A 21,136-nucleotide genomic window follows, 5' to 3' on the forward strand; every position below is an offset into this window, starting at 1 on the left:
TGGTTTCAAAAAATAATTAAGCAGTGTCCTCTTTTCACTCATTTTTTTTAAATCAACAGATATCTGTATACCACTAGTCAACCATACACAAGTGCACGATGCAAATGCAATAACACTAGCACAACAGTTACTATTTAGTATTTACTGGAGGCTACCAGAAAAAGTGTAAAACTGAATTTGCATTATATATATATAAGATAAGAAAGAATTTACTGAGCTATTTCCGTTCCGAGAAGGCGAGAACTGAGAAGTGCAACCTTTCATTTAATATTGTTGCAAAATGCAAATCCTACGTACCATAAATTTTATTTAAAAATTCAAGTTCAATGATATCTAAAATCACATTTAAATTAACCGGAATTTTAATATGCAATAGAGAAGCATTTATTTCAAATATTTAACTTTGACATAAAAACAATGTTATAGGTTGTACTTATTGTAATAAAAATCATGTACATTCCCATGGTAATTAATTTATAGTATGCATTTTAATAACCTCACAACCTTTCCACGCACTATTTGCCCACGCTGTATACATTTACAACATACATACTATATGAAGTGACAATGCTATAATAGTGCTTTTATTTTACAGAAAACGCTATTGACAGGGAAGTGTTATTTAATATTTCCGACACAGATTTGGCAACTATAGTTCCTAAAATAGGTCATCGAGCGAATATTTAAAAAAAAATTAAAGAAGAAAAACTCAGGCTTATTACTGGTTGTCAGAGTGATGTCACTATTTTGTCAGATTCATTGACACAAAGGTAAATTTGATTTTTTTCCTATGTGCAAGTGATATTAAAATATTTTTCAATAAACTAGGAAGGTTGAGTTCCCTAAAAATTCTTTTAAACAAGTTTTTGGATATCTTCTTATAAATTTTGTGAAAATAATTAAAGTACTACTCTAAAAAATTGGAAATTGACATAATTGGGTATTTTTTAAATAAAGTCATTTATTAACCTCTTTACTTACGTGTATCAAACACATATGCCTACTTCAAAATATGTTATAATAACGAATTATAACAGCGTATACATTAACCTAGTATAGAAATGAATTAATGACATTAGATTCCAGTATAGTCAATTTTATTTTAAGACATTGTGCTTTATTTTTTAGGGATCATGTGTTTTCATCCACAAGAACGTCATCCTCATTAACATCCGCGGAATATGATAGGTATAAATATATATTAATAAAGAGAACAATCACTTATTTTGTAATTTTCAGTGATTCACACACATCAGTAATTCACAGCACACCGTTTACTTTTCCGCCCAACGACACATTTATGTAAGTTTTTTTGTATGTCTCTAATATCAATTACGTTTTTTATTTTGAGTTTTGTATTTTAGGAATGTGACATTACTACCAGGAACTTCTACATCATCCACGGATTTATCTACTCTTGAAAACTATACCTTGGAGCCCATTGAAGAACTACCTGCTCCCTCAATAAATTCACGGGAAGCCGAGAGGTATATGTATAAAAATTAGAAAGGTATTTTTAAAGGAAATAATTTTCAGTGAAGCAAACACTTCTTTGGTTCCCCTTCCAAAAAAACCTAGACTGGATACTATTGAAAGTTTCGATTTGCAGCAACTTCTTCAAAAAACACGCACAGGGCAGGCGATAGTCAATATATATAAAGTAAAAAAAGTTTTAGATAGCATCAGTCAGTCCTACTTAGTAGACATTATAGTATGTTTCTTTCTTAATAACGAACATTGGTAAGTGGGTAGAAAGCAAGCAACATATAATCTTATAACACCCATCGTATTTAATTAGGAGACTGACTAATGATGACTTTGAGGTAATCGCCGGAAAAATAATAGCACTTTTTCCAAATGAAAACAAGGATGTATATTTTTGCCCTCCTACACAGGAAAAAATAAGTTGTTACTTAAAACACAACTGTAGGTACATGAGCAACAAGTTGTGGGTAAACGTGTGACACCAATATTTTCTTGTTTAGGCACCAATCAGTATCTTGGTTCATTACATTGGAGGATTAGCACCATCATACCTTTAATTAACAAATATAAAATAGTACTGCCACCACATATATTGTAGTTACGTCAAACTATAGGAAACCATATTCCAACAATCCTTTTAGGTATTTTATATAGTAATAAAATAGCTTTTCTAAACATATATTATTGTAAAAAACACAATCTGTGTTGTTGGTGCAATGTGTGAATGTGTTTTGACTACACATTAGTTTTTGATATGGAAGAAATTTTTTGACTGCGGTAAATAAATTTATTGGTATAACACCCATAATTTATGTAAGAGTCAGTACTTTGAAATTCCAATACAACAAACTTTACTTTTGTGTGAAATTAAGATATTACCGAAAGTAAAATAATTATTGTTGAACCAACAAAATACTATTTTAAATGAAAAAATAAAAAATTGTAAAATATATATCTTTTATTGTTAGGTAATAATACTGTTACATAATATTTTTATAAAACGTAATATTAATTTTATAACAAAAAACAAAATAAACTTATTCTAATTCATATATAATAATGAAACCTTATAAACTAGGATTAAGTATATACACTCCTAAAACAATGTACATTATTCAAAACGTTGTTTAAGTAATTCATCTTATTGTTACAAAAAACTTACTATCTTTTTTAGTCAAAAGGCATGGTGTTGTACATAACAACTTTGAATATTCTATCAATTTTTCTCCTAAAGTAATTTGTACCTCATACGAATGATAATGTTCATTAAATCGTTCAGTGCTATATTTGTTTAACAGAAACCAAACTTTGTCATTTATAATAAATATTTCTACTATTTCTCCAAATGTTGGACAGCCATCATTTTCAAAACTTGTTATTAATGTAACTGATGGTTTGTAAATTGTACCTTTTAATTCAACCCACTTTGTTGTAACTACATTTGTAAAATTTGTTCCAGAAAATATTGCAAAATCGTGTGTGTTTGCTTCAGTAATAAAGCCGTGATTAAAATTGTCTTTTAAAAACTCGGCTGACAATAAAAAGTGGCATAATTTTAACTGATGTTTTGTGCAAATAGTTTCGAGTAGATTTTTTTTTGAACAAGAAATGTTAGCAGTTACCTTCGACTCCCTATGTTTGGCCTCGAATCTCATTGACCAATGTAACATCAAAGGACCAGACATACGAAATACTCTTCCATAATGTATTAAATGATGGAATTTTGGTTTCAATGTTAAATGGAGTACATCAATACAATTCGTAAGAAAATCTAATATTAAATCATTCAACACAATATAGGTATTGCGGTGAAGTATTGGTGAAAGAATAATGTCTAGTAATTTTTTTAACAACAAGTACGTTTGCCAAATGTGGTTATTGCGTGGAATCATATCGCCAATTATTAGTCCAAAATATCGACAAAAGCTTAACATTTCTGAGGCAGACATTCTCAGTTTAGTGTTTAACGATTCCCTGTTTATACGTGGGGGTCTATTAATATCATGAATACCGAAATTAAAAGTTTTTATTCTGTAATTTAATATTTCTAGGCTAAATAGTTTTAAATCTAGTATGAATTTTTGTAATATTGCAGTCATTACGTAATTACAGACACCTTCTAACACGTCATGCATGATATCAACTGCATAATTTTCTGAAAAATGAAAACCGTTAATTTGATTAAAAATGCATATTTCTTTGATTCCTAAATCAAGTGTGTCAGGCTTTATATGTTCATCATACCAAGATTTAGTTCTTAACAAATTTACGTCTTCTTTACATAGATTCTTACAATGATTTTTTGTCGCTAAACAAAACCTGCAATGATACGTAGCGGAGAAACTCTCCACCATTCCTAACAGTGAATGCAAACCTAAGTTATCTCCCAAAACAAGTCCTAATGCAAAGTAAATTCTTTCACCTTGGCCGTTGATATCTATAAGGATTCCAACAGACTGCAAAAATATGAGTTCATCGATTAAAATTTGAAATATTGCAGAATTCCCAAATTCTTTTCTATCATTGCTGTAGAAGAGTAATGTTAAAAAAAATGTTTTTTAAACGTGCTTGAAATTGAGGCGGTATGCAGGGAATCGAAACATACACTGCTCCTAACTTGTTCTTACCACTATGAGATCCCAGAGGATTCCCCGCTTCGTAATCATCAAAATAAATAAATAGTGGAAGTACAGTTTTGTTATTATGCTGAAGCAGTTTTTGTTGCCAAATATTGCTTTGAACAAAGCTGGTTAAAACAAATGAATCCTTGTCCAAAGTTTGGATATATGCCCTCACGTCTAACAAAAAATTGGGTAACTGAAAAAGTGCACTGAATATTTGCCGTAAAGGAATAAATTTAGCATGAACTGGTTCTGGAATTAAACACCCAACACCGTCAAGAACTTTGAAATGACTTCTTTGGCCAATTATATAATTGACAGGTTTTATAAAAAATCTCGTGTTTTCAAAAGTCTTGAATCTTTTGTATTCAGTTCCAAGGCCATCAAATGGATTTTTAAAGTAAGATATCATATGTATTAAACCATCAATAATGAAATTCTTATCTTGGTCTACATTGGAAGTTACATAGCTGTTGATTTTTTCAATTAAAACTGGCACATAAAAATCGTCAATGAATCGTTTAATACTTTCAACAAATATTTGAACAGAATTACGATTAACGTAAGAATGGCAGTATAAACTACTAACTAATTTAAGGCATTCTGCATTAATGTCTATGTTATTTTTTGGATAAAGGGGGGTTACAAAATCATGTGGTGAATGTACTGACTCATGGTTAACGTTATCTAGCAAATTAATTGATTGATTCAATGGAACATCCAAACTTATTGCACTGTCTAAAGGAGTAGCCTCCCTTAAAGTAGAATTAGATATCAAAACGTGATTTTTATTTAAATGCTTTTTGAATGCATTTAAGTTACTGTATGTTCGATTGCAGTCAATACACTTATGAATATCTTGGTGTTTTAAATAATGCACATGTTTTAAATGTGAAAGAAGTAAAGTGTTTGAGCTTAGTTCACATTTGCACTTAAAACATTTCATTTTCTTAGGTTACTATGCTATTTATATCTGAAGTGAATGCATTCAAACTTACAAACGATCTATCCGATGGCGTATAAATTTCATAAATATATTGCTGTATAAACGTCCAAATATGTTCCGCTTCTATTGGATACTTGGCATTAGTTGCATGATATACCTTGAAACAGACATCTACAGCTTTCATTGGTGTTTCCAATTTATATTGAGTGTCATTGATGATTACGTAAGAAGATGTAATTCCGTCTACAGTTCCAACTAAAACTACGGATGGTTGTAATGTTTCACCAAAAGTTAAGAGTTTATTCCTTCGACTCTCCAACTTTTCTTCTAATTTGCTAATATCCTAAAAATATATATTTAATTTAACTTAACAAATAATTTTAACTACCTCTATAATACAACAAAATGCTTCTTGTGTTTCTACTTTCGAAGGTTTGTATCGCGTACCACTTTTTTTTTATTTAATGGGACAGGGTGGTATAATTAGCGGTAATAATGCAAATCCCAATACTTCTTTTTGTCCTAAAACAAACAAGTAACTTTAGTTACACTATTAAATTAACATAAATACAAACTTACTTTCATTATATGATTGGTAATTATAGTTCTTCAGAAAATTTTTGCCTGTTGTGTTGTCTTTTTTTGTTTCTACTAGTTTAGGTATCCGCTCGGAAAAATTTAGCCACTTATTTAGTAAGTGGTTTCCTTTATAATGCGTCAAAGTCAAGTTCCAACTAAAAAAAAAAGTTCACGTAGGTACCTATTTTCAGTAAATTAATTCCTACCAACAAATACCCAGAAGGTTGCCTTAAAGAAGGATAGTCTCGGAAATAAGTGTCTATTGTTTCAAATTTTTGTCTAATTCGGAGCGTTTTTTGCCAATTTTCTATGACAAGATTCCACGGCATTACATTGTTGCGCAGCCATGTGTCCAACTCCTGAAGTTCCTCACTTGAAATATTGTCATTTTCACTTTGTTGAACAGGTGCTACAGAATAAAGAAATCTTATTATATAGTCTATACAAATAACACTTACAAGTGATGGTAGATGTATTGGATTTCTTTGTGATTATTTGTAGTCGTCGAAAATTGCGCCTTTTATTTACATATTTATCCCATAAAATCCCCTTAGCTGTCGATACCCTTCCATCGGAAGATTTACAGTATGGAATATAATATGATCCTGCTAACTCTCCAGGAAATGTTTGGGCTATTTTTTGGGATATCTCCGTAAACGTAGCGGAATTAATTCTAAAAATCAACACATCATTAGCTACTCGCTTTAAATAATTACATAGATATACCTTGCATTGGGGTCATCTTTTAACTGATTTTCTATGATAATATCTGCTAGTGTAGACCTATTAAATGTTTTGAAGAGTTTGTAACTTTGTAAAATTTCCTTTCCCCGTACGCGCTCTTTTTCCAGTAGTTGGCGCAAATCTGTGTTTACGTCCGCATCACCTTGCGGATTAATATGTCCAAATTGTGGATTTGATGTATCTAGGTAAATATACTATAGAAGTTAACTTTAACAAAATGATATGTACACTTACCTAATGCATCATCAATTGAGCTGGATGGTACCGGAAGAAACAAAGTCGTTATTTGATCATTTACATCAGCTGATGTAATTGTACATGTACTTGATGAGGAAGACAATGGTTCCTCATCAGTACCCTACAAACAATAAAATAGCAGGGTTTTGACCACCACAAACACACTGTTCAGGAAACAATAACCACAGTTGATCATATTACGTTTTCGGATTTCAGGTACATTAACTAAATTTTAACAGGTCGAAGAAATGAGTTCCCGAAAGTACTACATTTTTCTTTATTTTTTTGATAAAAACACCTATTTATAATTTTGCTTTCTTGTATCAAATGAAATAATTTGTACATTTCCAAATTCCAAATGTATTAAGGGCGACGAATTGAAGCAAAGTACCCACTTATTCGACGTAAAACAATCGCAACTTGAATTAAAAGTTTATATTAGACGTAGAAAAACAATTATGCACAGCGAAAAATGTTGTCGTGGTTATTATTTCAGAATCACAGTTGTAATGAAAATTAAGAGCTTGGCCTAGGGTTTGACTTACAATTATTAGAGAATTGCCGAATATGTTATTATAATTTTTCGAAAATTTATACCGTAATCCCACTTGTGGAATTAATTCCTTAATCATCGACTCCGTTAAATTTAAAAAAACTTCGTTGTCGATTTGGTTTTCTAAAAAAAAAACGGTAGGTCGTTAAACTAAGTAAGTATATCAAACAAGGAAGTTCATACAATGAGTAGAAATTGCACACTGCAAACCGTTGTAAACAAAAATTTTGCAAACCACAATGGCAATAGGAACGTTGAACGCGTGATAAAAAGCAATGGAGGTATAACATTTTTCTTAAAAATTGAAATGTGCAATTTCGCGTTTTAGATATAGATAGAAGGCATAACTCTCAAAAATATAGGTAAATGTATCGGGTACTTACGAGAAAAAATTTCAATCAAGTCCTCCGGCCCCATTCTTTCAACTTATCCACCACAAAATCCATCTTTACGGCATGCACGATGCACAAAAATGTGAAAATTAAAATATGTGACCGAATACATTATTGTGCGCGGTTATTTTAATCATTGCAGATTTTGCATTTCTTATACTATGTAGGCGTTGTATCAAATTCATTTGCGGCTTTACACATATAAATTGTAACTCCAACAACTGAAGTACGTATTTTAATTACGGAGTTTAGTAGCACTACCAACAATATATTGTTGTTTTGATCATTTTTTTGCTGCTATAGACGCGCATGTTGTATGCCTAGCAAAATTTTTTTGAAGGTGTACAAGTTCGACCATACTATGTTAACAATAAGTTTTATACCTAAACTTTACACATCTACAACCAAAAGGTATTGATGAGTAAAATTGTCTTTGTTGGTTAGTTTACAACCATCGTCACCATATTATCCGTGCATACAGTATTTACATTATATTGCTACATAAACACCATGGTATTGTTAGAATAAACTAAATTGAGTTTCTGCCAGCTTTAAATTGTTAACATATTTTCAATTGATACACCAAACACAAAATTTCTCTCTGTGTATATATAAAAAATTTTCAAGGGACCACAAATCTGAAGCTGCTAGAGGCAAATTAGTGGATAAGTACAAGAACAAGCTTACCTATTTAAGAAAAGCGGGAGTTATTCCTTTAATGCGACATTCTAGCTGTTCACCGGAAAAAGAAGTCATTTCAGAGGGTAAATGAAAAACTGTAAATATTTGTATAAAATATAATGACTTTTTGATTACAGATTTTAATCACAACGATGATTATGTATGGTTAAAAAATAATATTGAGCCGTGGAATGATGTCCAATCCTGTTGGAGAAGAACATTTTCATTACGAAACAAATCTTTAACAGATGAAAAAGACGTTGCACAAATTTACGAAGATTGGCCAATTCTAAGAAATCCTTTGGGATATACATTGGTTTGTAAATAAACAACTTCTATATACGCAAATATAATTTCATATTATATAGATCGAAGACGATTTTAAACGAATTTATCCTGAAAACTATAACAATCTATTATTAAATTTCGAACAAGTAGTCGCTAAAGTAATCGAGCTACGACAGACACATTTGTCAATTCGTGACAAACCTTGGGTTGAAATTTTTAAATCCACTACTACTACGGATGATTACAAATCATACACTGCTCTTCTATTGTTATCGGCTCTAATTCCATGTACAACGAGATTAGTTAAAAAGAAGAAACAATGGAAACCTAATTGTGACGACGCTATCAATGGAATAATTATAAAAGTAGAGGTAAGAGTGTAAAGTTTTTTGTTTAGGTATTTAACAGTAAGTAATTACTTATAGAATATTGGTGACATCGACGCCGCAATAAGACAGAGAAAGCAAGAACATGAAAAAAGTGGTTTACCGGTTCAGCCGTATATGATTGTTGAAATTGAAGGGTTGGATGTCAAACAAATTGTATGTATCATAAATGGAAATTTGTATTTAGTTCCATCGATAAAGAAAGGAATCGATACATGCTTTAAGTTTACAATGGTTTTAAATTTGAAATATACAGCTGAAAGTGAACATTTGTGGTACTTTATACAAAGGGCTATTTACAATATTGAAACTAAGTACGATCATAAAATTCCGGCTATTATTAGTATTGTTAACCAGTTAAAAACTTTTAAATAAGCCTGTGTGTTAGGTGCAAAGGAATGGAAAACTTAAAGTGTGTAATCTGCAAAAAAAAAATTAAATTTGACGATTTAATAAATCACATAAAGTTTTATCACAAATATAGTGAAAATTTTGAATGTGCGATATGTTTTCGTATTTACACTAATATTTATGTTCTTGAAAAGCACTTTAAAAGGATTCATGCAAAGTTTCCACACATAGTCGAAAAGCCCGATTGTAATGTCGCAAATAGTGTATGTAATAATGACGTGATCTCTATGACGGAAAATGTTGCATTTGTTGACGATTCTATCGCAAGTTGCGCCCCAAGTTTCTCACAAACTTCTACAGCAGCACACGAATTAGTACATCGTTTTGTATCAGAGTTGTATAACAAAAATATAACAAGGAAAATTATTCAGCAAATAGTAGAAAACTGTAATGGTCTCTTTTCGGATTTCACTGATAACATTGTTGATAGGGTAACAAATATTTTATCACCCTGCAACAATAGTTTAGAACTTAATAAAATTGTTGATTACATAAAACAAAATCCATTTGAAAACTTAACTACAGAATATAAAAGGTTTCAGTATTTTGAAAATAGTAATTGCTTAGTTAAATCAATCCCCTTTTTAATAGGTTATCGGTTAGATAAAAGTAGCACAGGTTCAGATCTACAGTACAAACGTTGCGAAGGTGAAATAGTTCCTCTGCGACGTGTGTTAAGATTTTTTCTGCAACTACCAAATGTGTTTGATGCTATCAACAATTATATTGCTGAAGAAGAAATGTGTGTAAGCGAAAATTACTACAGTTCATTTTTTAACGGAGATATGTGGCTTAGTATTAAAGACAAGTACATTTCTAAACTCATTTATCCACTATTACTCTTTTTTGATGATTATGAGTCCTGTAATCCTTTGGGCACTCATGCAGGTGTATACAAAATCGGAGCAGTATATGTTTCAATTTTGGGAATACCTCCTATATTTGCCTCACAATTAGAGAATATATTCCTTTTTGGTTTATTTCATTCTAACGATAGAACAACTTATGGTAACAAAGATGTATTTAAACCATTTATTGACGAATTAGCGTTTTTAGAAAATGATGGAATTTATATTGAGATCAACAACAAAAGTATTCAAGTATATTTTGCTTTAACGTTAATACTCGGCGACAATTTAGGTATTAATTCTGTTACCGGATTAATAGAAAGCTTTTCTGCTGGGAACTTTTGTCGTAAATGCTATTGTACAAAAGAAGAGAGTGAAGTTATGAAATGTGAAGGAAACTACAAAATAAGAAACCCTGAGAATTATTTACTACATAGCCAAGAAAAGTCAAATGGAGTAAAAGATCCTTGTAGGTGGAATACGCTGAGTAGTTATCATTGTACCACTAATATTACTTTTGATATTATGCATGACCTTTTTGAAGGCATCTGCAGATATGAACTAGGTTTTTTATTATACTACTTTATAAAATCAAAGTCATACTTTACGTTAGATCAGTTAAATGAAAGAATAAAATATTTTGAGTATGAAAATAAGGTTGATTGTGGAAACCGTATTCCCTTTATAAAAAAAAGTCATTTGGATCGAAAATTACTTATTTTAAGCGCTAGTGAAATGTCATCTTTTGTGACTTACTTACCATGTTTAATAGGAGATTTTGTAGATGTCGATGATCAGGGCTGGCTTCTATTTGCACTTTTATACGATATTATTCGTATCGTTACAAAGAGAGTAGTTAGTAAAAATGAAATTACTTATTTAACACACATAATAATTGAGCATCATGAATTATATGTAGAAATATCAAGAGAGAAGCTAAAACCAAAACATCATTTTGTTATTCACTACCCTAACTGTATAAGACGAGTAGGTCCACTACGTAACTTTTCTTCTATTAGATTCGAAGGATTTCATAGAATTGGAAAGAATAATGCACATATTGTTGCTTCAAGAAAAAATATTATAAAAACAATCAGCTTGCGACATCAGCTAAAACTGTGTTACAAATTTATATCAAATAAAGGGTTTCAGGATGAACTTGTGCTCGGGCCTCCAAGCAATGAAAGTATGAAATCCCTAAAGAAACTTAATTATTATGACATAAAAGAAATAACAGCTGCTCTTGAATATGTGGATTTTAATGGGGTACGATTTAAGATAAATACGTCAATTCCATTACCATCAAACGATATAGACCCTGATTTTTACCTCATTAAGTACATTATTTGCAATCGCTTTAAAAATATTTCTCTTCTTTGTAATAAATTAGATGTGCATGGATTTTCCACACATTTTCAAGCTTACATTATTGCAAATGTGAATATTTCAGGAAACTTAAAATTAATTTCTTTACAGACTTTAAAAAATATCATTCCTTTAGTACTACATAAAAATTGTAGCGAGATTTTGTTATTCAACAAAAGTTAAATATTTTTGTAATTATTTTTATAAACATAGGTATGTATATAGTTTTGTTCCTCATATGACTGATATTTTTATTACTAGATATAAAAGAATGATTTTGTTTATTATGTTAATTTTTTTTGTTATTTTTTCTTAAATAAATAAGCATACTCTCAAAAAGTGAATTAATTATTACACCTTTAATGGATACCTCTAAGGCAATTAATTTATTATATTTAATGGGTGTGGGTTATGCTACACAGCAATAAATTAATAATAAATTAACAGCTTATTAACAGCTAATATCAAATTAATTATTATCATTCTAGTGTATGTAACAATTATCAAATATGTATTTGTCAATAAATAACTTGTGTTTCAAAAAAAGCTATGCTTTATTCTAGAGAACAAAATTTTAATTACACAGTACGCTACCACAATTTTTTTGAAAACACTAGAGATTTTACTGTTAACCTATACAAAATAATTACAACAGGTAATAAAATACATAGAAATACTGGTGTGTTAACTATAAATTTTTATTGGGTAACTATTATTACATCTTATTTTTTTCACAAGAAAATGAAATTCTGGTGGGCAGAATATTCACAGTACCTTAAGAACCATTATTTATAAACCACTATGAGATTGGCAAAATACAACATTACGTTGAGATACATACAACTCTAATGCGGTTAATACTACTCTACCTTTTTCTCTGTGTGGACTGCAAAGGCTACAAAAATCCGAAGCTTGAAAGAGCATAATATGGAAAGGCAATTTTACTTTATAAACAATGCAGGCTCAACTATATATGGCTGTCAACTCGTAGTAAACTTGACATGATTCCTAAAGGGTAATTCTACTAGATCCTTGGTTAAACAATCAAAATGTATGGTAAATTTTGCATGACACGTCGAGTTCAACTCATTAAAATATCATGTTGATTTCACAGTACCTGCGGTAAAATTCACTAAAAGCGGATCACTGACCATACAGATGGAAAGTTAATTTTACTTTTCAGTGATGCAAAATCAACCAAACAACCCGCCAATATATAGTATATGTGATAATCGGAGTGGGTTAATTCTGCTTGATATTTCGTAATGTCAACAAGATGGTGTCAAGTTAATACTACATGCGCTATTGTAGTATTTACAAGACTTAAATACAATCGTGTGCTATATGTATGGTAAATTTTATCAGACAACTTCGTGTTAACTAAACTTTTAATTGTTAAATCTACTATAATTCCTTTACCCGAGCTATATTGTAATTGTAACACACATGTTATGCTGTCCCCTTTTTTACCATAATTCATGGTAGTTTTAACATGATTATTGTTAACTTGACCATCTTTTTTCCTCAGTGTAGGTACCTACATTAAAAAAATTACACTAACACAATTACAGGCACTTACGAATCATCTTCATTAACCCTGTAAATAGTACTTAACGCTTCCTTTAAGGAAATAAATCTATTACTTATTAGTTGTATAAGATAATTTACTGTAAAATCATCATCATCTGAAATCAATTACCGATTTATTTACATACGTTCACATTGATTTAACTTACTTGTAATTATGAATAATATATCAGAGTCGTTATCTGGTATATTGAACGTTATAATTTCGTCATTAATTTGAAATTTGACTTGCAATAAATCCATTTTTAACTTTTTTAATAAACATAACCATGAATTCAACATGCAACGTGCCAACTCCATTGACAACGCACTATTGAGATCAGCTGATACAACTCGCGCAATTCGAGTGTCGACCTAGCGCAGATTTTTTCCGTCCAATGGATTTCGCTATTAAAGTCGACGCGTCGACGCCCATCTCTGGGCGGAGCCTATGGTCATACCAACATGGACGACACGCCAATAACAATAACACTTGAAATACTTAGGGTAAGTCGGGGTTAGATGGCCAGGTTTATGCTTTTTGTTTGTTTATAAGTTAACGCGAAACAGTTAAGTACTGAAATTGATACCAAAATGTTGTTGAATTATTGTTTTATGAAGTTAGTGCGATTTAATTGAAACTAGTTCAAACTGTTTGACATTGAGCAGCTCCAATAAATATATGTAAACTGGCCATCTCTCCCTTGGTGTAAGGGTGAGATGACCATTACATATTTTGTCAATGCGGTAGAGATAGCCAACCCTTTTTTATGTCAAATTTATTACACCTTCCATGAAAAAAAGTAACAAAAGATAAAATACATATATACATCTTATTTAAGTCTAAAATAACAAAAAAACTTAATGAAGTATTCGTAAAATAAAATATGAATTCCAGAAAAGGTAAATGTGTGACAGTTTAGCGATTTATATCTTTACAGATTTCTTTCCGCAGAACATACACATGAACATACACATGGTAGGAAAGCTGGTGCAATATTCATGGAGCCAGCGAGAGCATGCAACGCATTTTATCCAATCTTCCTTTCTTTTTGTATTGCACGGTAAAAAAAGTTTATGTAATATTCCACAACTTTACGTTGGCTATTTATAACCAACGTAAAGTTCTGTGAAAATACCTAACGATTTGTAAATAAATTTTACTGTAACATCTACCGTAATTTACCATTAATATTCACAGATGAATTCATGATAGATTTAGGTAAGTTCCAATTTTTATTCTTGCATAACACGAGGAACTTGTAAATTAACCCATTTCATAAAGTGATTCTCCATTCTTCAACTGCAAAAAAGCAAGACTTTAGATATACTGTATTTTACCATAATATGGGAAATTTACTATTTAATTTTCCAGAGCATGTTACAAGGCAATCCATACTTTTTTTAGGTTTCCTGTTCCTATTAGTTGTGTTTTATTACAGTATCTTCCTAGTATGTTACGTATAGTTTATGGAATATCACATACTAAGTTGATGAAAAAAGTGTAACATATAACGGAATTTCAGCAAGTCCATATTTTAATATGTTATATTTCAGTAATCATTAGTGCGCATAGGCTCGCCTTATAATGTAATTTTCCATTTCAGAAATGTGAAAATTACATTTGTCCGTCCGCTCGTCTGTACTTGTCAAGACGAATTCTACCTTTAGTTTCCCTTTTTACATGGTACCTACCTATTTTTGTTTATTTTTCATATATATTTTGACATCCACCTACGGAGTTTATTAAAACAGATAGGCAAAATATTTTGTACAAAAGTTGTGTGTTTTTTTCTATATTTTCTTTTGAACACATCAATAACAACAAATGACCATCGCCAAGCTTAATTAACTTTATTTTGTTTACTTAATGGAACACCTTGTATATTTTTACTCAGGCTGAAAACCCGTTTCATCCTGATTCCAAAAATATGTTTGCCAGTATTTTATTCAGCCGTTTTTTAAATAATTTAAGTTTATTATTCAAAAATAGAACTTAATAATCAGCATTGTTATGGATTATTACTATTATTTTTATAAATTTTCGAATTATTAATTTTTACATTCTATAACAATTTTTAACAATATATTATCTCAGTATATAACAAATTTTTCCCATTCCAATGCATGACAGTGTTTCAAAAACTCTTGCTGCATTTTTTGAATAATAAACTTCAAATATTTAAAAAAAAAGGCCGAATGAAATACCGGCAAACTATACATTTTTGGAATCAGGATGAAAAGGGATTTCACCCTGAGTAAAAATATAGTGTTCCATTTAAGGGAATTTGTTCTTTTTTTTAACATTACGATGCTCATTTGTTTTTTGTCGATATGTTGAAAATATATTACAGAAAAAAACACGCAACTTTTGTATAAACAATTTTTGCCTATCTCTTTTAATAAACTCTGTACACTGAAAAAACATGACTATAAATTTTTTTTGCAAAATTGCCCGAGTGATATTGCGTATGAAATTTCAAAAATTTGTAAGAAGAAATACATTTTCAAACAGTAATATTTCATATTATCTTGCAAACATTCGTCTTTAAAAAAAATTAAGGTTTTTGCAAGAAAAGTTCGCCCATTATTTTAGTGTTCTTACTTCGGTGAATTCCTCTGCAATATATCTAATAACAATACTCTCTTTATTTAATATATTAACGCAATTTATGCAAATAGTTTTGCTTATAAATAAAAAGCCTTCACAAAACTTGCAGCACTTTTTACTGCAAGCTCGACATACGAAGCTGCAAATTGTATAATCAGTTACTACTGTGTTGTACTTAGAAAGCGCTAAACCAAGCAATTCCACGTCCTTTTACATGGTCGTTACTGCGTCAGTGTTGTGTTTAACTGTAAGAGCATACTTAATCCAAAAAAAAAACGCTTGTACCTAGGTAAGATGGACGAGTTTGTGAAAACCAAATTATTAGAATGGGGATTTACAGATCTTGTGGAGTCATTTCACGGTAAGTATTTTGCTTTAGGTATTTCAATTTTTCTTTTGTGCATTTTTCCTACACCTCCGCTTCCGCCATACTCATAAACGCTAAACGATGGTAATGTATTTTAATGTTTGACTTATTTTTTATAATATTTCATTACATTACGCAATCCTAATAAAGCAAAACAATTAAATTGAAAAAAATCAAATTATAAGAAAAGATTAAATAGATTGCGTTGTACCTACTGTGCGGCATGTATTTATCTGCTTTATATTTCCAGAACAACAAGTTGATCGCGACGTTTTTCTTTGCCTAAATTTGGAGAATCTCAAAGAGCTCATTCCGACATTTGGAATAAGAATTAAATTTTGGAACAAATACCAAACTTTTTTAATTAATGAGGTTCGAATAAGTATTTCACTTGCTTGTATTGTATTTTTAAATTTCTTATTTGCTACAGGCATCAAAAGAGAATGAGCTAATATACGTAGATTCATTGGAGTCCCCTGGTGGTGGAGGTGACGATATCTCCACAGATATAAGTTCTACTTTAACTGCATCTCCAGCTCCGTCTGGGTCAACATCTTCCTCACTTCTGCCTTTAGGTATAGTTATATAATTTATAGACCAATTTACCAATTATAAGATTTTAATTTAAAGATGAGCTGAAAGAAAGTACATTCATTTATACTCAACGTGCCGCACTTGGCACACCATTTGAATGTAATCCCAACGTAATAACATCCGTAAGTTCATTATATTGCCTAACTTATGGATTTTATTATTTAATTATTTACAGGACATTCTAGAAGCTTTAGACTGTGAGGAGGGGAAGTTGGTGATAGCAAGCTATGGTGAGGGAAAACAGTTTATGCGAAATAAACTCTGTGAGCTTGTAATCAGGCGGGAGTTAAAGCGATCAACTACCAAAAGGTGCCCATTTTTTATTTCATTTCTACAATAGATACCTACTAGTTATATTTACCTTGATGAAAACATTAAGGACACAAGTACCCATACAAAGAGCACCTAAGATTATCAAACTTTACGTGCCTCGTTCCTTGTATGGTTAGGTACTTAACTTGACTAATTGTGTTCTTGCTTTAAAATATATCTGTTACAAATTATTCATTAATACGTGCATAATTCTTGCAGGATTTCGTCTGAAAGGTTTCATTACCTTGCTGATCAAATTAATCAACTTTTCTTACATGAAAGGCCAGAAGTATACTATGTGCCCTATGTAAATAATGCAGGAAAACCAAAAGCAGCAAGAGGGAAACTATTTAATGTGTATTTATACCAACGCCAACTATTAAAAAAATTTGGTTTGCTGGCAAAAAAAGAAAATTTAACTACTTCAGGTATGTAACTAATCCAAAATCATTGGATACGTTGATTTATGTTATTTAAAAGTTGTTTATTATACCAGTTATGAAGTAACTGATTTTGTTTGATGAGTAATTTTATTCTCAAAAAATGCAGAATAAACAAAACAGCATTTCATGAAATATGTATACATTTTTTTTTAATTTTGACAGGCAGGTAATCACAAAAATTTTTAAACGTAATTAGTAGTACTTGCATACAACGGTTCTACCTAATAAAATTTTGTAACTACCTATGTAGTTATTTAAAATAATAAAACGTTAATAATTAGCAATTTAACTTTAATAATTAGTAATTTAACTTCAATTTGTTCAACAGAAGCTGCTCCCGAAAATACCGATGAACAAACCGAAGATATTCTACTATGGCTTAAAAATAATACTGAACCTAAGAATCAGGTACTAGATTATTGGAAACTCACAACTAAAGAGAGAGCCAATCGAATGGTCTCCATTGACCAATATTTTAAGCAATACCCAATATTGAGAAGTCCTTTGTCGTATCATTTCGTAAGTTACTTATATATATTGATATTTCTTCCAATAGTTCTTTTCAGTTTGAAATTGATTTCGACAACACGTACCCCAATAAAGAAACAGTCTTTTATGTAAAATGGCCAATGGTTGCGAAAAAAATTATTACATTTGCTAAACAAAAAAAGGACGCTTATATAAAATCTTTGCTGGATGACTATAAAGCTATCCAATCTGATGGTATGAATATTTCAAATACATTCAATCTTTATAGTAATTGTTTCTAGATTTGGACGAAATTTTCGCGTTGCGTGTACTGCCCCTGCTGTTTAATACGGTGAACATTAAAACCAAAAAAGTGGGTTTGCATTGGCGACCATCTAAAATCGAATCACTGAACGGATTTATAATTTTTGTTAAAGAGAGTAGCGATGTTCAAAGTGTGCTTGAGGAAAGGCAGCGTAAATTAGCATCATTTAAGCTAACTACGCAACCTGTCCCCGTGGTGGTATGTAAGCAAATAGATTCCATCGAAAGTTGTTATGTGAGCATTAACACAGAATTGTTGAAAGTTGATACCTTATTGAAAGCTGTAGATATCACATTTAAGGCATGTCATGTTCTAAATGCAGAATACTCTAAAGAATGTGATGCGGCGTGGACTTTCTTACAAAAATATATATACGACATTCATACAAAATTTGATAGGAATTACATTTCAGTGAATGCATTGATGTCTGATTTAGGTAATGCGTAATGCTTTGGTTCATATCGGCTTTAACGTCTTATTTAGGAACCTAAGTTACGTACTACTAACAATTTTTGTTCTTATAGGAAGTAAAAATGTTTATTTGTTTTGTATGTCAAAAATCTTGTAAATCCACAAAAATATTATTTTTTCATTACAAAATTGAACACGAATTGAAAAAATGTTCAACATTTTTTTGTAAGCAAAGTAATTGCCATAGACAATTTAGCAGCATCAACTCTTTGTACAAACACCTCAAAACTCACGGGGTTTCAAAATTATCGCCTCCATCACAAAACATTGTAACACCCATAAATATTACAGTAGATGCAAGTACAGTCACTAAGGAAAATTGCACTAGGTACGACAGTAGTATAGATGATTCTTCTAGCAATGATATTGACCCAGTCACATTTCGTAATACCAATACTGAAGAAAATAATGAAGAAGAAAATACAAGTGCTCAGGATATCATTGAACATCTAAAAAACGAAATTGTAAAATATATTTTGGAAATGTACTCAAACTCCTTAATTCCAAGATCATTTGTACAGTTTGTGGTTCATAAAACAGAATCTTTGTTTATATCAATATTAGAATTTTTGGAGTTAAACTACTTTTCAAAGATACAAGATGATACCTGTAATATAATATATATAATATAATATGGAAATGAATACCGAATACAAAAGGTTTAAATATTTTAGTCGATCATCAGCATTTATTGAGCCATCAGATCATGTTATTGGGCACTCGTTGGTTTTACTTGAGAAAAATGGCGACAACGTTTTATTGCCCCATGAAAACGTATCCAAAGTATTTAGTATGGCAAAAATGTTTAAAAACATTTTGGAATTACCAAGCGTATTGCAAGATACTAAACATTATTTAACGAAATTGCAAAATTCTAAGGTGTTCAGCAACTTTACCCAAGGCAAACATTGGAAGTCGAAATTAACTGATAAATTTACTCTTCCGATATTCTTATACTATGATGACTACGAATTGGGGAATGCGTTAGGTTCTCGGGCTGGAACAAATAAATTGGGTGCAGTATATTGCACTATACCTTGTTTACCTCAGTACTTTTACTCCTTGAAAAGTATATTTTTGGTGTCTTTATTTTATACCAATGACAAAAGGTTAGGCTATAAACATATTTTTAAGCCAATTGTTGATGAACTAAACAGTTTAGAATCCGAGGGCATAGTTGTTAATTATGGAAATAAAGAAGAAAAGGTATATTTCCAACTAGCATTGTTATTGGGTGATAATCTTGCGTTGCACACAATGTTAGGTTTTACGGAAAGCTTTTCAGCGACCTATAGATGTAGATTTTGTAAAATACCAAAAAACGTTTCTTATACTGCTTGTTGTAGTGACGATACAATTAAAAGAACTATTCAAAATTATGAATCAGATTTACAGCTTAATGACTTATCGCAAACTGGTATAAAAGAAAATAGTATTTGGAATGACATAAAAAACTTTCACGTAGTAGAAAATTTTGCAGTAGACATAATGCATGACCTTTTAGAAGGAGTCTGCATGTATGACATGACTATAATTCTAAATAAGTTAATTTTAGAATATCAACTATTTTCCTTAACAACATTAAACAATAGAATATTAGGTTTCAATACATTTGGCGCCGAAACGGCCAATAAACCTCCCGTAATTACACTCGAAATGTTAAAAGGCAAATTAAAGTTTTCAGCAGCAGAAATGCTTTTCCTATCAAGATATTTGGGTGTACTTATAGGAGATTTTATACCAACCAATTTAGATTTACCGATCTGGGATTTATGGATTACACTAAAAGCAATATTGGACATAACATTATCTCCTAGCGTTCAATTTAATGAAAACATACTTTTATTTCATACTGTCCGGTAGATGTTCGATTACACTATCATTTTGAGTCCGGTAGGTGAGTTATTACAGCATCAGAGCCGGTAAGTGTCGCTAAGCAACACTTACCGGACTGTATACATCAAATTTGACATCTTCACACAATTAATTGAAAACCCCAACATAAATTTGACTGTAATTCTTTATTTCAAACATTAACATTGATTGTAATGAAACAATTTGTATTGCCCTCAACACTACGCCTGGGTTATTACTGGATGTCGAGTTAGTAATATTTGATTCCTTCTGGTGTAGAATTTCAATGAAATTTTCGCCGCCTTGTATCAGTTGTATCATACGGGCAATCTTAACTTTTCCTTCTACCGAGCCTTCGATGTATTTTTCTGCCGTCGATGAGATTTTCCATGCTCCATGACGCTTTAACACCGAAACCCAGGCAACAAAATCTCAATTCAAAAACTTACTGCGTCCAAAAAGTATGCCAACATGACTTTTTCCTCTACTTGTTTCGCCCCATGTTCGTTCCTCAATTGGCAAAACACTTAGTACTCTTTTTCATACCTTGCGGCAGACTTCTTAGGAACCAACTTTTCGGTTGCTTCAT

The 21,136-nt window shown here is 30.9% G+C and overlaps 5 protein-coding genes across 5 annotated transcripts; 3 read left to right on the plus strand and 2 right to left on the minus strand.

Annotated features, from left to right (window-relative positions):
* Positions 1–695: 695 nt before the first annotated feature.
* LOC116159564 lies at positions 696–2,238 on the plus strand. The gene is made up of 7 exons (XM_031472571.1): positions 696–770; positions 1,129–1,188; positions 1,240–1,302; positions 1,365–1,487; positions 1,537–1,740; positions 1,799–1,930; positions 1,986–2,238. Coding segments are annotated over exons 3-7 (501 nt in total). The 5' UTR covers positions 696–770; positions 1,129–1,188; positions 1,240–1,300; the 3' UTR covers positions 2,026–2,238.
* A 404-nt stretch (positions 2,239–2,642) lies between these two features.
* On the minus strand, positions 2,643–5,744 carry LOC116159562. The gene is made up of 3 exons (XM_031472569.1): positions 5,632–5,744; positions 5,441–5,574; positions 2,643–5,395 (listed from the first exon to the last, which is right to left on the minus strand). Exon 3 carries the CDS (start codon positions 5,050–5,052, stop codon positions 4,006–4,008), a length of 1,047 nt encoding a protein of 348 aa, XP_031328429.1. The 5' UTR covers positions 5,053–5,395; positions 5,441–5,574; positions 5,632–5,744; the 3' UTR covers positions 2,643–4,005.
* Positions 5,745–5,759: 15 nt separating this feature from the next.
* LOC116159847 lies at positions 5,760–8,148 on the minus strand. Its single transcript, XM_031472931.1, has 6 exons — positions 7,158–8,148; positions 6,610–6,733; positions 6,358–6,556; positions 6,090–6,304; positions 5,838–6,040; positions 5,760–5,786 (listed from the first exon to the last, which is right to left on the minus strand). The coding sequence occupies exons 1-6, from the start codon at positions 7,242–7,244 to the stop codon at positions 5,760–5,762; spliced, it is 855 nt and encodes a 284-aa protein (XP_031328791.1). The 5' UTR covers positions 7,245–8,148.
* Positions 8,149–8,230: 82 nt separating this feature from the next.
* LOC116159563 lies at positions 8,231–9,748 on the plus strand. The gene is made up of 4 exons (XM_031472570.1): positions 8,231–8,321; positions 8,376–8,554; positions 8,607–8,897; positions 8,952–9,748. Exons 1-4 carry the CDS (start codon positions 8,276–8,278, stop codon positions 9,285–9,287), a joined length of 852 nt encoding a protein of 283 aa, XP_031328430.1. The 5' UTR covers positions 8,231–8,275; the 3' UTR covers positions 9,288–9,748.
* Positions 9,749–15,543: 5,795 nt separating this feature from the next.
* On the plus strand, positions 15,544–19,279 carry LOC116167573. Its single transcript, XM_031482968.1, has 9 exons — positions 15,544–16,074; positions 16,331–16,452; positions 16,511–16,655; positions 16,711–16,796; positions 16,850–16,983; positions 17,206–17,414; positions 17,758–17,948; positions 17,996–18,152; positions 18,200–19,279. The coding sequence occupies exons 1-9, from the start codon at positions 16,008–16,010 to the stop codon at positions 18,667–18,669; spliced, it is 1,581 nt and encodes a 526-aa protein (XP_031338828.1). The 5' UTR covers positions 15,544–16,007; the 3' UTR covers positions 18,670–19,279.
* The last annotated feature ends 1,857 nt before the right edge of the window (positions 19,280–21,136 follow it).

This window comes from Photinus pyralis, unplaced genomic scaffold, assembly GCF_008802855.1.
Source record: "Photinus pyralis isolate 1611_PpyrPB1 unplaced genomic scaffold, Ppyr1.3 Ppyr1.4_LG1, whole genome shotgun sequence".
NCBI classification, from domain to species: Eukaryota; Metazoa; Arthropoda; class Insecta; order Coleoptera; family Lampyridae; genus Photinus; species Photinus pyralis.